This window comes from Arachis ipaensis, chromosome B06 (genome assembly GCF_000816755.2).
Source record: "Arachis ipaensis cultivar K30076 chromosome B06, Araip1.1, whole genome shotgun sequence".
Taxonomy (NCBI): Eukaryota; Viridiplantae; Streptophyta; class Magnoliopsida; order Fabales; family Fabaceae; genus Arachis; species Arachis ipaensis.
Window position 1 is genome coordinate 44,602,296 of NC_029790.2, and position 16,195 is coordinate 44,618,490.

The 16,195-nt window shown below is 34.6% G+C and overlaps 1 protein-coding gene across 1 annotated transcript; it reads right to left on the minus strand.

Annotated features, from left to right (window-relative positions):
• Window positions 1,984–3,039, minus strand: LOC110263971. The gene is made up of 2 exons (XM_021105795.1): window positions 2,509–3,039; window positions 1,984–2,237 (listed from the first exon to the last, which is right to left on the minus strand). Exons 1-2 carry the CDS (start codon window positions 2,851–2,853, stop codon window positions 2,148–2,150), a joined length of 435 nt encoding a protein of 144 aa, XP_020961454.1. The 5' UTR covers window positions 2,854–3,039; the 3' UTR covers window positions 1,984–2,147.

Genomic DNA, 16,195 nt, shown 5'->3' on the forward strand with positions numbered 1-16,195 from the left:
TTGTCGGGGAGTGCAATGGTCTATGTTATTGGCTATTGTACATATTGTGAATATTGTGTATAGCTTATTTTTGGTTGATTGTACATATGTTGCTTGCTTATCTTTGGTTATTGTGAATATGTTTTTCTTGTTTGCTTTTTATTTTTCTTGTTGGGAGCTCATAGCCTGTTGGACACTCCATCTAAGCTTGGTGCAATCAATTGGGAATTGTGGAGATTCTAGCATTGTTGGAAGCTCCATGATGAATACAAGCACAAGATTAAAGCTCTCCATAAGTCTAACTTAAAGACATTAAATAAAAGTGTTTGGTAACACCTTTCTAACCATCTCTTTGTACATAGTTTCAATTTATTGCATTTTGTCTCATGTAAATAGTTTGGGTTAGTTTAATTTCAAGCTTAATTTGATTAGATTTTAGTTTAGATCATGTGTTTTCGATGAATAATATATTTTGGGGTTAAAAAGCTATTTTGGATTTCAAGTTTGGTGCCTTAGAGAACTAAAATTTTTTTTGAGAAAAACAGAGCATGTGCGTGCGCACACACCTGTGCGTATGCACACTACCCCAATTTTTGCATTCTGTGCGCGCGCACCCTTTTGTGCGTGCACACACCAGCTTATGCCTTTTCTGTTGGGAGCGTTCGCACTCCTTGTGTGTCCACAACCTCCCTTATTTTGCCTATGTGCGTGCGCATGGACCTATGTGCGTATGCACAGAAGGCGTGAAAGCTGGCCATTTTGACGTTTCATTTTTTTCAAAAAAAAAAAAACCACCTGTGCATGCACATAGACTTGTGCGCACGCACAACCTTCAACACCCCCTCTGCTAGCAGCACACGCACCCCTTGTGCATGGGAATACCCCCTCTTTTCCCTTCTGTGCGTGTGCACAGACCCTTATGCCCCTTTTGTTTGCAGCACTCACACATTGTTGTGCGTGCGCACAACTGCATTTTCCACCTAGTGTGCATATGCACACGTACTTGTGCATACGCACGACCCTGTTTTCTCACCACTTCACCTCTTTTTCTTCTCTTCTCTCTACTTCTTCTCTTCTTTTTTCTTCCACCTCTCTCTTCTCTTACTTTCACCCTCTTCTCTACTTGCTTTGCTTTGTTTTATTTTCATTTCATTTCTACTTTAGCAATTATATTAATTTTGCTTTAGTTGTTTGTTAATTAAATAATTTGCAAGTGTTTGCTTGATGTTGATTGGGTTGCTTCTTGATTGAATTTGATCAATGCACTTATACTTTGCCTTAAATTACTAACACCTAATTGGATTTGCACATTTACATGTTGCGTATTAGGTGAAATTTTTATAAGTGCATAATGAATTTAGTGAATTGAATTGAACTATTTATTCATCATGGTTTTTAGTGAATATAATCACATAACAAGGTATTTGTTCCTTGTTAATGCCTTGCATTTTTTTTAGTCGACTTGACTTGACACTACAAAAAACACGCTAATTTGCAGGGGTTTTTTATCTAATTTGCGGCGGTTTTTAACCCCCGCAGATTGCATTACAGCGGTTTAATAAACTCCCGCAGTTAGGTGTGCTGCAATATTTTACGGGGGTTTTATCAGAACCGACGCAATTTTGAAATCCAAATTGCGGCGGTTTTTGCCCCCCGCTGTTTGCGGGGGTTTCAACTAAATCGCGTCGGTTTCCGAAGACTTCCAACAGTTTTGTGTTGCAGCATTTTTTATTCATGTTGTGGGGGTTTTAAACCCCCGCAAATATGGTAAACTTAAAACAAGATTTTTTTTGTTGGAGTTGTAAACTCCCACAATTTGAAATGTAATGCCAAAATATTTTCACTATGATATATATAGTTTTTTCTTATTTTATATAATATTTATTAGAATGCAAAATTTAATAAGATAAAATTTTTTAAAGTATAAATCTAAAATATAACCCATTAAAATAAATAATAACTTCTTTATATTATAATAAAATGATATTATCTGAATTATCACTGTCTTTATATATCTAATCCTAAAAATTAAATAAGCTAAAATAATATAAACTCACAACTACCACTAATGAGTTCTCTACTTGAATAAGTTTGTTTAATAAAAAAATGCAACATAATACCCTAACAAAGGTGCAACAATAAACAACTAATCAATCTTTAAAGTAATACTAAACAATGTCTTCACGATTTTCATTGCTTCCTCCTGATGATGTTCTTCCTGTTGTCGGTGTAATAGGTTCGTTCTCAACATCATTAGCCTAAAATAAAATAAAAATAGAAATGTCAACATAAAAATTGCCACATCTATGACACTATAACGATAATTCAAAGACAAAAAATGTTAAAAAGGCATTAACCTTTTCTTGTGTGAAAAACTTGAACAACAAATTAGTAAGAGTAGGCATGTAAAAGTTAGAATATACGAGACTAATACCATGCTAGAACATTAGCATAATATAACGGTTATCATTTATCATAATTTTTAAAAATATTAGTACAACATAGATTTGACAAGAGATGGCAATTTACCTGAGTTCTATGGTTAAATATACTAGTAAGTTCAACAGGAATTCTTCCTTCTTTAGCAACAAAATAAGCCTTGAATGCAGCTAATGTCCCATCAAATTTAGACTCCAAACGCTTAAAATCAGCTTGGGAGTAATTGGTAGTAGATGACATTGAAGTTGAAGAATTAGCTAACTGGCTAGGATGATTGCCATTTCTGAAAGTATTAGTAGGTGTTGCTCCCATTCCCATGCATCGCACCCTACCAGAATGCTCCTCCCCAAACACTTTGCCAATAGCATCATTTGTAGATGGTCCAGATTCATCTTTCTCATTTTGAGTCATAAGTACTTCAATTTGTTCCTGCATTTGAGATTTAAGCAACAAAAATATAACAAAATAACATTAAGGTTTGGCAGATTTTGAAGTAACACTTTGTACTAAAATAGACCAAAAAGTACAACTTACTGCTATATCCCTTGCTTCATCAGTCACAAACGACCCATCTCTCTTCTTATGAGTTTCTATGTACATTTCTCCACGGCTAATTTTTCGACCAGTTTCTAAAAACTACGGGGGTTTTTGCCCCCCGCTGTTTGCGGGGGTTTCAACTAAATCGCGTCAGTTTCCGAAGACTTCCAACAGTTTTTGTTGCAGCATTTTTTATTCATGTTGTGGGGGTTTTAAACCCCCGCAAATATGGTAAACTTAAAACAAAGGTTTTTTTTTGTTGTTGTTAACTCCCACAATTTGAAATGTAATGCTAAAATATTTTCACTATGATATATATAGTTTTTTCTTATTTTATATAATATTTATTAGAATGCAAAATTTAATAAGAATAAAATTCTTTAAATTATAAATCTAAATATAACCCATTAAGATAAATAATAACTTTTTTATATTATAATAAAATGCATAATATCTGAATCATCACTGTCTTTATATATCTAATCCTAAAAATTAAATAAGCTAAAATAATATAAACTCACAACTACCACTAATGAGTTCTCTACTTGAATAAGTTTGTTTAATAAAAAAATGCAACATAATACCCTAACAAAGGTGCAACAATAAACAACTAATCAATCTTTAAAGTAATACTAAACAATGTCTTCACGATTTTCATTGCTTCCTCCTGATGATGTTCTTCCTGTTGTCGGTGTAATAGGTTCGTTCTCAACATCATTAGCCTAAAATAAATTAAAAATAGAAATGTCAACATAAAAATTTCCACATCTATGACACTATAACGACAATTTAAAGACAAAAAATGTTAAAAAGGCATTAACCTTTTCTTGTGTGAAAAACTTGAACAACAAATTAGTAAGAGTAGGCATGTAAAAGTTAGAATATACGAGACTAATACCATGCTAGAACATTAGCATAATATAACGGTTATCATTTATCATAATTTTTAAAAATATTAGTACAACATAGATTTGACAAGAGATGGCAATTTACCTGAGTTCTATGGTTAAATATACTAGTAAGTTCAACAGGAATTCTTCCTTCTTTAGCAAGAAAATAAGCCTTGAATGCAGCTAATGTCCCATCAAATTTAGACTCCAAACGCTTAAAATCAGCTTGGGAGTAATTGGTAGTAGATGACATTGAAGTTGAAGAATTAGCTAACTAGCTAGGATGATTGCCATTTCTGAAAGTATTAGTAGGTGTTGCTCCCATTCCCATGCATCGCACCCTACCAGAATGCTCCTCCCCAAACACTTTGCCAATAGCATCATTTGTAGATGGTCCAGATTCATCTTTCTCATTTTGAGTCATAAGTACTTCAATTTGTTCCTGCATTTGAGATTTAAGCAACAAAAATATAACAAAATAACATTAAGGTTTGGCAGATTTTGAAGTAACACTTTGTACTAAAATAGACCAAAAAGTACAACTTACTGCTATATCCCTTGCTTCATCAGTCACAAACGACCCATCTCTCTTCTTATGAGTTTCTATGTACATTTCTCCACGGCTAATTTTTCGACCAGTTTCTAAAAACTATACAAAAGAATATAAAAAAAAAAGTTAAAGAGCATATCTTAACGTAGTAAAAACAAAAAATGATTGATGCTTCATACTATTTCATGTCTTTTCCTTGAGATGGGTTTCGAGCCACCAGTATGGGGAATTGTTTGCTTCTTGCGGGCTTCCTTATTTCTCCTACACATCTCCTATAAAAAAAGAAAAATGAAGATTAGAAAAGTGATTACGTATTAATATTATATTTTGAAAATTTTAGCATGTTACCATTGTAGAAGGTAGAAACCGATACTGAACAAAGGATGCCCATTGATCTCTGTCGATGCCGACTGGGACATTATCAATGAGTGCTTGTCTATTCATGCATGGATCATAGAACTCTTTCCATAACTTAATTCTATGTTGTGACCACTTTTTTGCAAGGCTCAATTTGCAATATCGCTTTGCAATGCCCTCAGAAATTTTGAAATGAAATTTTGGCTATAAAAAAGAATCATACATAAATAACAAGATATCATTAACAATAGAAAATTTTAATAGGAATTTAGTAAAACTAATTATTTCAAATATATACCTTCAGCAAGTTACTAAAACACTCTTCAAATCTAGATCGAGGTATGCCTAAAGGTCCTGACCACTTTGAGAAATTGATTGGAAATAACTTACAATCAACTGCCAATGTCCCTAGATATCCAGCAAGCAAACCTTGGGCTTCTCCAATAGCTTGTTGATCTTCAAAGTTCACAACAACTTGCTCATCTCTAGATAAGTTATCCATTTCTTTAACTTTTAGCCTTCTAGTCTTAATAGTTCCATCTGTGCCTTTATTTCCAAAGTTTTAAACTAAATTAAAAATTTAAACACAAAGTATTTGCATATAAAATTAATTATATGTAAGTACATATTTACTTTTAAAATAGAATTTTTAAACATTTTACAATTAAAAGCTTTTAAATTTTAAACAATTATGAAGAATTCACATGTAACACAAAGGACAACACAAATCCCAGAATAAAATTTCACTCCTAGACACTAGGATAAAAAAAGAAACAGATCACTTGAGTAAAAGAAGACTAAGTTTGCAACAGAACATTTGTTAGGTACCCCTAAAAAAAATAAAAACGAACTCTCCAAGAATCAAGAATATTTCGCAGTTCATATGAGTACACCTTAAGAAAAAATGAAAATTTTCAAATTCATCAACAACTCGTGTAAATCATATGGGCACCACTGTTCAACTGTGGATTAGATACTAAAAATAAACAAATTGAAAACTATATATCACTGAATAAAAATACATAAATAAATTATTTAAAAAAATCATCTTTACATCAAGGAAAAAATGGAGCCATGGACAACGACAAATGCAACTCATCAGAATCTAGAAAACCCTCAATCAAAATCTCAATTAATAAAGAATAAAGGCAAAACTTGATAAATAAGAAAACAAGAAATCTGATCTATGTACACCACCAGTTTTAAAAGAGACAAGAATGTTAGAAAGCACGGTGCATCTAGATATAATCACAGAAAGAAGAATACTATGAAAAGAAAAGAAACAAACATTCAGAATCCAAATTCAAAATTGCAGATCAATGAAACAAATTGAGCCACTGACGATTGATCCCACTAGGTAGTAGAGCAACACTACATTCGCATTCCACAAAAGGAAACAAAACGACTCTGTGGGTGGCAGCGATGATAAACTATATTATAGAGGAAAAAGGAGCAAAATGGGAATTACATCCTAATATCGAAATGGCGCTCCTTCTCCTTCGGTGTATCGAAATGGTAAGTACATATATATAGTGTGGACCGAAAAACATAAAAGATTTAGCAGTGGAATACAATCTTGTATTAAGTTAGTCTTACTTACGAATGGCAAAATTGGATTGAGATATCACTTAATTAAGAATGCAATTTAGCCACCTTAATTATTGGATATGATCATTATATTATTTAAATTATAAAGTAACTAACGAACAAGTTAATTAAATAGACATCTAATTGAGAGAGAGAACAAGTTAATTAAATGGACATCTAATTGAGAAAGAGAGAGAGAGACAGAGAACAATTTGCAATGTTGACCAGACAAACACTCATTATTTTTCTACGGAGTTTTCATTATTACTACAAGGAGAAGATAAATAAATAACAGTTTGGACAAAAAGAAAAGAAATTTGAAAGGGAAAATATCATGATGATTTGATGATAAATAATGTGATTTCACAAAAGCCAGAACCATGCATATGGATATCACTTTGTCATCTAGTAATATTATAGGAGTAGTACTATTGCGTATTTTCATTTTATGCCTCGGGAGTTGGGTGAAAATTATAAGATTTTTATTAAAAATATTTTGGGCAACATTTCCGTACAATTGAAGTCTTTATCATATGCCTCAAAATAAGTAAACTTTAATATTATTCAACCATAGCCACATAGAAAGCTAAATAATCAGCATTAGACCTGTAAAAGTTGGCATAGTACATGTTCAGCTATCAATGCATCACTTTTCTACTTTTATACAAGAGATTGCACAAAAAATATATTATATATAAAGATTAAAATATAAAAATTTGCATTTATATAGAAAGCACTTATTTAGCAACTCAGCTTGAGAAATTAAGTTTATTATGCACCATACCTACTGTCTCCACGGTCCAATATTCAGAAGATTGACGTCCACCAAAGGGCCTAGTATGTTCTTGGGATCCTTGGTTAGGCAGTGAATGATCCATATTACTATCCGGATTGCTTTGTATTGCTGAATCATGATTAGGTGGTGAATCATGATTAGGTGGTGAGATATCCGTAGGTGAATTGTGAAATACCTCGTCGTTAGACTGATCAAAACCATTTTCAGGTAGAGGAGCTGATCTCAGGGGATTAGTAAACCGTTTACACTTCGGCATTGCTGTAAATGAATTTAACAACAAATAGTTAGAGAAAATAACTCAAAAAGCATGTTATATTTCACACAAAATTAGTATAAAGTAACTAACGAAAAAGTTAATTAAATGGACATCTAATTGAGAGAGAGAGAGAGAGAGAGAGAGAGAGAGAGCAATTTACAATATTGACCAGACAAACACTCATTATTTTTCTACCGAGTTTTCATTATTACTACAAGGAGAAGATAAATAAATAACAATTTGGACAAAAAGAAAAGGGGATTTGAAAGGGAAAAGATCATGATGATTTGATGATAAATAATGTGATTTCACAAAAGCCAGAACTATGCATATGGATATCACTTTGTCATCTAGTAATATTATAGGAGTAGTACTATTGCGTATTTTCATTTTATGCCTCGGGAGTTGGGTGAAAATTATAAGATTTTTATTAAAAATATTTTGGGCAACATTTCCGTACAATTGAAGTCTTTATCATATGCCTCAAAATAAGTAAAATTTAATATTATTCAACCATAGCCACATAGAAAGCTAAATAATCAGCATTAGACCTGTAAAAATTGGCATGGTACATGTTCAGCTATCAATGCATCACTTTTCTACTTTTATACAAGAGATTGCACAAAAAAAATATATTATATATAAAGATTAAAATATAAAAATTTGCATTTATATAGAAAGCACTTATTTAGCAACTCAGCATGAGAAATTAAGTTTATTATGCACCATACCTACTGTCTCCACGGTCCAATATTTAGAAGATTGACGTCCACCAAAACCTTGTAAAAGGAATCAACTGAATAGTTTGGATTAGATTTGAATGTATCAGTGAAATAGGAGCAACAGGTATGCCAAATCAACTACTTATATATTGCAAAAACAATTTTAAAAAAAATGATAAAAATAGTTTAGTATGAACATCAGCAAATGAAAACTTTAATTTTAAATAACAAAATGCAACAAAAGGCACAATTATCACAAATAAAAATGTTCTCTTTATTTTAACTTCAACTATCAAAGAGAGGTTGAACTCAATTTAATTACAAAGCTGTGACAGCGAGACAAAAGTTACATCTTAGGCATCACAGGAGAAAATAAATATCAATGGTTGCTATTATTATCTATATACAATATGCTTATTAGTTAAATAAAAAAGACTGCGTCTTAAGCATGTAACTAATATTTTGTTTTTAATTAGTAAGGAATTATAATATGATTCTTACCGCTAATAATTATAATTGTAAGTGGTTGTGGCACTGACTCGTGTATATATAGATGGCAAGGTATTCTATGCAGCTTTTAAGAAGAGTTCCATCATATGGACTTGTCAAAATAATTTAAAATTGACTATCTCTATTTTTTTTTTATATTCACAATTTAACTCTTTACATTTTTTATTCTATAAAGGAATTTAGCATCTAATTTTCCCTAATCTATTCCCACAAATCAAATCTGCAACACCGAATTCTACCTCATAGGTCATGGCAAAATTCATCTGTTGGTATAAGAATAGTAAGAAAAATCACTGCTACCAATCTAGAACATCATGATAGGTCTAGAGGAGGAAAAAAGAAAAAAAAATTTTTAAAATTGAAAGCTTTTAATTCCTGAAGATTAGATTTGCTTCAAATTTTCTCATAAGATTTTAATTAGGAACTGAGGAAGGTCGAAGTTAATGAAGCATGAAGCATTCTCTATTTCAAATGAACTTGGAATCACTAAATATAGTTTCATCTTTCAAGAAGCCAAATATCAAATTGGAAAAATTCAATAACACTAACAAATTACTAAACTCAATTATATGCGATCAAATTTTTACCTTTGCATAGAAGCACAGCTGCAACTATGAAAGCCAATAGCAGCAGCAATGGAACGCGAACAGTAGCAGCAACACAAATCTGAACCCGAATGCGAACACGAACAGCAGCAGCAACACGAACGCGAGTAGCAGGGGCACAACCGCGATTAGCAGCAGCAATCAATCAATATGTGTGATCAATTTTAGGAGTTGTCTACACACAAAGCAAGAGGCAATAATTAATATTAGAAACTACTCGTTATCTAACATAATTGTTATGACTTTTGATAAGCTATAATTGAAAATTAGTTTAAAATTTTATCATATCAGACCTATATATATGGCTATATTAATTAGCTTAGTCCATAAAAGCACATAATATTATCATGTGTTATTTTCATCTTATATGGATATGATGAAACGTAAGCTTTGAAATTGAAGCCCATAAAGTTAATCTAAGTCACTAAATTAATTTTATATCAACTCTGGAACGCCAACAATAACAGTAATCGGAACGCTAATTGCAGCAGGATTACGAACGGGACTTGCAAGGGCATAATCGCGAATAGCAGCAGTAATCAATGAAGAAATGTGAACAATGGAGAATGAAGCAGTTACTATATCAGGAGAGTGGGAGTAGAAAAGGGTGTTAGCGAGGTGGGAAAATGGATTTCGCGGGAAGAAAGAGCTTTTTGCATTGCCAAATTGTTTGGGGAATTGATTTAGTTTTGGGGGAGTTTCAAAAATCCTACTATTCAAAATAAAAACTGCTGTTAATAAAACTCTTAACAAAATAAAAGATAACTTTTTGTTTTAAAAATTAAATTTGTAGGATTTTTTTAAAACTTTCGTTAACAAACTCCTACAATATAGCCTTTTTTTGTAGTGTGATTCTTATCAAGACTTGTCATTTTTTGTAACAAGCACCTTATACATGTGATTTATTTCATGTATGCTCTTTCATTTGCATCACATATGCATTCATTATTCATTTCTTTTCTCTTTGGGGTGACTTTTGTCCCCTTTTGGATTAATTTTTTTTTCATTCAAAATAAATGCATATGGTTCTATAGTCCATACATGAATGCACCCATTTTCCAAAATTTTTCATTGAAGTACCCAAAACAAACATTTTCCAATCACTACCAATGTTCCCCAAATTTCTCCCACACTTAAATGAAACACATTTCTCAACCTAAGCTAATCAAGGATACAATCCAAGGTAAATTCATGATTTTCTACTTAAGGTTGTAATGTGGTGATATTACAAACAATGGAGTCAATTAAGGCTCAAAGGGGGTTAACAAAGGTAGATGCAAAGGGTAAGTCTCTATGGGTTAGTGAGCTATACAAAGATGGCCTCAATCATGCTCAATGTATTCAAAACATCAATCATTGGAAATAAAGAATTAAGCAAAACCTAGATCACAATCATAGAAGAGATATAGCACACAGTGAATAAAAATAGTGGTTAAAAGGTGTAACCACTCATTCAAGCTAAAAAACTCACAAGGTATTTGTTCTTTCCTCTTCTATGTTCTATAAAAGGCATTCAAGCAAGTTTCAAAAACAATTTTCCAAATCAATTCAATAGAATGCCCTTGAAACAAAATTCTTGAAAATTTTCATTGTTTTTCACCAAAATTATTTCCTATATGTATGTATGTATGTATGTGATGGATGCAATTTTCAAAATTTCCTAGTTCTTTCCTAATTTTCAACAAGCAAAAATTAACATGAACAATTAGGATCAAAATTGAACTAGGCATATGCTATTCACATCATCCATTCACAACCAAAATCTATACTATATACCAATTAATATAAAGCACTATATATATATATATACTTCTACTAAAAATGAAATACTAGAGATAAACCAGAAACGACTAACATATATACAAATGATCAAAATACTAGTATGTAGCATAAGACAAAGTACTAAAAATATCTACAATATCATAATAAAGTCAAAAATAAACTAAATAAAGAGTGTTCAGGAGAGAATGTTTACACTCAAAATATCGTAGATCCTCCCCCACACATAAATTATGCACGGCCTTCCGTGCCAAAAGAATTAAACCGGGGGGTCAACTGTGAGAAGCTCCACCGTCTGGCGGTGGTGGGTGCTGATGTCACTGATAAACAATGATAGCTCAGGAAGGCTCTGTGGTGGTCTCCACTCTCGGCTCAGCTATAGCTGCCAGCTCTTGGATGGTCGGTTCAGCTGGCTCTGATGCCGTCTCTGCTCTCTCCTCAGCTTTGCCAACTACTGGCTCCTCCACTGTTGCCTCCTCGGTCTTAGCCTCAAGCTTGGGCTCTGGTGTATCCAGAGGAGGTGGTCCAGGGTCTCTACCCTCAAACTTCACCACAATCCACTGAAAGCGGCGCGCATTGTGGCGCTCATAGCAGTGGAGGGTCCGAAAAATCTCCCGACCCAGCTCATAAGGTGTCTGAAGTCGAGGTGTAGGCACGGAAAGTACAGGAGGTGTTGAGGGCTCAGATGATGATGGCAGCTCTGTGGTCTTCCTCTTCTTTTGAGGTGGCCTATCATATTCTCCGTATGGTATGAATGGGTGTTTGCTGATGTAGACAGACGTCCGATCTGTCGGACGTCTCTCCACCCCAAACAAAGTAGCTAATCTGGTGATCATCGAAGGGAATGGAATTTTGTACTTCTGTTGTTGGGTCACCTTCCACATCAAGTTTTTGATAAGGGGAAGAACAGAGATCCTCTTCCCCTCCAGAATAGCCCAAAGAAGAACGGCCACACGGACGCGAATATGAGTAGCATGTGTGCTCGGCAAGATGTAGTCGGCAATGATCTGCTGCCAGATCCTTGCTTCTGGAGTTAAGTCGGAGCATGCAATGCTTAGTGGAACTGCATTCTCACCGCTGCTGTATTCCCATCGGGCCTCTGGTAGGCCAATCTTCTTCAGAACAACGTCCAATGAAAGCTTGCTCGATGTCAAGTCCTTCACTATTTTAGGATAAGCATCATTGGCCGGAGAAATATGCAGAATCTGCAGGAGGGCCTCTAAAGCATGGTCAGAGGTGTCTAGCATGACACCTCTCAGAAAAATAGTGGTGGCCTCCCTCTTCAGTAGATTTTCGTAGAATTCTTTGACCTGGTGTTCATCAATTTCCACCGGGTCGAATTCTACGAATTTTCACTGGTAGAAAGCGAGTCTGTTATGAATGAGTTTCGCATGTTTATCCGGTACATTGAGCTTCCTTTTATAGTGGAAGGCTTTCTTTTCTAATTTTCTGTATTGCTCTTGGGCCGTTTCATTGACGAAAGTGTCCGGATGAGTGCTTAGACGTGCAGGAGGAGGAGCCAAAGGGTTGGCTTTCTCCTTTCCTTTGTGAGGCATCCTGAAAAAGACAAAAACAAAATACAGCTTAGGAGAAACAATTAATAATCACAAGAGGAAATAGTCAAACAATATAAATTGGACCAATAAAGTAAACATATACTTAATTGAAGAAAACATAATCAAAAGAGGTGAAATGCACAAAGGAAAATGTAGTTTTCCACAATCAAGCAACCTAAGTAGCAATAAAAGGAATAATTGAAAATCTAAGTATAAACAACTTAGGTATAATCAATGAAAGTGAATTGAATCAAAAACTTGGTTATTGCAAATTTTGTCTTGAAGTTGAAAGACTTAGCAAGAATTGGCACAAAGGCAATAATCAAGTCAACAATGAAAGCATGTACTTACTCATGTTAAAAAGATTGAAAATAATCACAGACATATAACTCTTGTTCAAAGCAATAATTGATTGAAATTGGATTGTATTGTTCAAAAAGAATTTCAAAGAACAAGTTGATGCCAGGGCATTTTGGCCAGTTTCACTGACCTTTTCTTTACTGTTTTAGGGTAGTTTCATGCATTTTCTTAGTTAATAAGCAAGTTTTGGGTAGATAATCACTTCCATCTTGATTCAAGCAAACATTGTGAATTTCATGTGATTTTATGAGAATTATGCATGAATTGAATGACAAATTGGATAATGTATGTCTCATAACTTGGATTAGAGCTTTGATGCACTTTATTTGCTTGATTTCAGGACAAAGGAAGCAAGGAAGAGCCACATTAGCAACCACGTTAATCTAATTAACGTGACCACTAACGTGGAATGGGAATAAACTTGCAACGTTAATGAGAAAAGTGATTGCCAATAACGCCTTCGAAACCATCATGGCCCACGTTAATTGCCACGTTAACTACATTAACGTGAACTCTAACGTGGGAGGAGCAAGGAATCGCCAACGTTAGTAACACTCACCTTTGTCACTAATATTGGACCAAGCCACCATGAGCCACGTTAGTTGCCACGTTAATTGCATTAACGTGGAAGCTAACGTGGAGGAAAGAAATGATGAACCAACGTTAGTGACACTCACCTTTCTCACTAACATTGGAGATGGCAATCACCACCACGTTAGTGGCCACGTTAAGACAATTAACGTGAGGCACTAACGTGAGAAGGGGTGTTTGGAGCGTTAGTAACAAAGGTAAGTGTCACTAACGCTCTCGAGGCTAAGGCATGCCCACGTTAAGAGCCACGTTAGTTATACTAACGTGGACTCTAACATGAGAAAAGGGGGGCTAAGAGCAACGTTATTGGCAAAGGTGAACGCCAACAATGCTTGCGATGGATCAAGAGGCAACGTTAGTGGTCACGTTAGTGCACTAAAGTTGAAGTTAACGTGAACCATCTTGGGCTAGGAATGTTAGTGAAAAAGGTGATTGTCACTAACGTTCTCGAACCCACATTTTCACTTAACGTTAACGCCACTAACGTCCTAGATAAAGTCCATGCCTACTTCACACTTTCTCTGCAAGTAAAGCTGAGCCCACTGAAGATTCCAAACTGCTTCAACTCAAGATCCAAAGGCCCATATCCAAAGACTTGAAGAGCCAATAGAAGATCAGAAGAGTAGTATATATAGGAGTAGTTTTGAACTAGAGGAGAGGAGCTTTTGGCCATTGGGAGAACTACTCTCTGTATAATTTTACTTTTTCTGCACTTTTAATTTTACTTTAAGAATGTATTTTCCATCTTTGTTTTCCATTCCCAGAGCTATGAACAACTAAACCCTTTTCATTGGGTTAGGGAGCTCTGTTATAATTTGATGGATCAATAATAGTTTTCATTATTCTTCTTCTTTCTTTTCTCTTGATCTTACTAGAAAGCTTTCAATCTTCATCCATTTGGGTAGTTGTCTTGGAAAAGAAGCTATTCATACTTGGATCTCTTCGGAACCTTGGAAGAGGAATGAAGAGATCATACTAGAAATGCTTTCTCATGTTGGACAAAATTGGGGTTTGGATGGATATAGTGACATATAATCCTACCAACATTTTTATTTGGGAATACATGTGGTATAATCAGTGACCACACTTCATCTCTTCTCATGAGCAATCAGACCAAGGAATTGGCTATTGATCAAGATTTGAGAGATTGAATTACCAAGGAATTGGAATTCAATCACTTAAGATTGCCAAGGAGATCAATGAATGCATTGATTGAGGAAGAGATGAAAATGAACTTGATCCGGAGAATATAACATCTCCTGAGCCCAATGAACTCCCCATTTCTGATCTTACCCATTCTCTTTACTTTTTGCCATTTACTTTTATGTTCGTCCTCCCCATTCCCCATTTAAGATTCTGCAATTTACTTTCCGTCATTTACATTCAGTCCTTGATTTCCAGTAATTACATTTCCTGCCATTTATTTTCCGCCATTTAATTTTCTGCAATTCTCCAATCAAATTCTGCTTAGCTTCAACTAGAAAATTCCTCCAATTAAAGTTGCTTGACCAATCAATCCCTGCGGGATTCGACCTCACTCTATTAAGAGTTTTTACTTGACGACAATTTGGTATACTTGCCGAGGGAAAGTTGTTGAGAGACAAGTTTCTGTGCATTAAGTTTGTGGCGCTGTTGCCGGGGATTGATTTTGTATCAACAATGATTAAATTGGTGGATAACTAGATTGAGCATTTTTCTTTTGTTTGATTTAAATTCTGTTTGAGTAATTTACTTTCAGTTTTAGTTATTTTCTTCCCTTTACCCCTACCTGTTTGTGGTGTTCTCGTATTTGTTACAATTCAGTTCACTAACCCACTAACTGTTTGATATATTGCATCACTCACACTAACAGTATTTTTAACAAAAATATTCTCTATCTCCCTTTTACTTTGGCCTTGTTGGTTATATGACAGGTAGAAGAAGCGGGGCTTCAACTTCTGTTGATTCTGAACCTGAGAGGACCTTCCTTAGATTAAGGAGGGAAGCAAGAAGAAAGAGAGTTGTTGGTGCTGAGGAAGAGGAAGAGTACTTTGAACCAGACATGGATGAGAATATGGAGAACCATCATGAAGAAGAGGCTTACAACCATGGCAGATAAGGTCCAGTGTATCATGATGGACAAGAAAGAAGAGTTCTAATCTCTTATATCAATCCAAACCCAGGAAACTGTGGAAGTAGCATCCAAAAGCCAACCATACATGCCAATAACTTTGAACTAAAGCCACAGCTCATCACCCTGGTTCAGAACAACTGTTCATTCAGAGGAAGTATCCAAGAAGACCCCAATCAATATCTAACCATATTCCTGAGGATATGTGATACTGTGAAGTCTAATGGTGTTCATCCTGACACCTATAGACTGCTTCTGTTTCCCTTCTCACTCAAGGACAAAGCATCTAAATGGCTGGAATCCTTCCCGAAGGAGAGTTTAACAACCTGGGAAGATGTGGTGAACAAATTCTTAGCGAGATTCTATCCTCCTCAAAGAATCAACAGGTTAAGAGCTGAGGTACAAACCTTCAGGCAACAAGATGGTGAAACTCTCTATGAAGCATGGGAGAGGTTTAAGGACTTGACAAGAAGGTGCCCGCTAGATATGTTCAATGAATGGGTGCAGTTACACATTTTCTATGAAGGTCTTTCTTATGAATCAAAGAAGGCAGTAGACCACTCATCTGGGG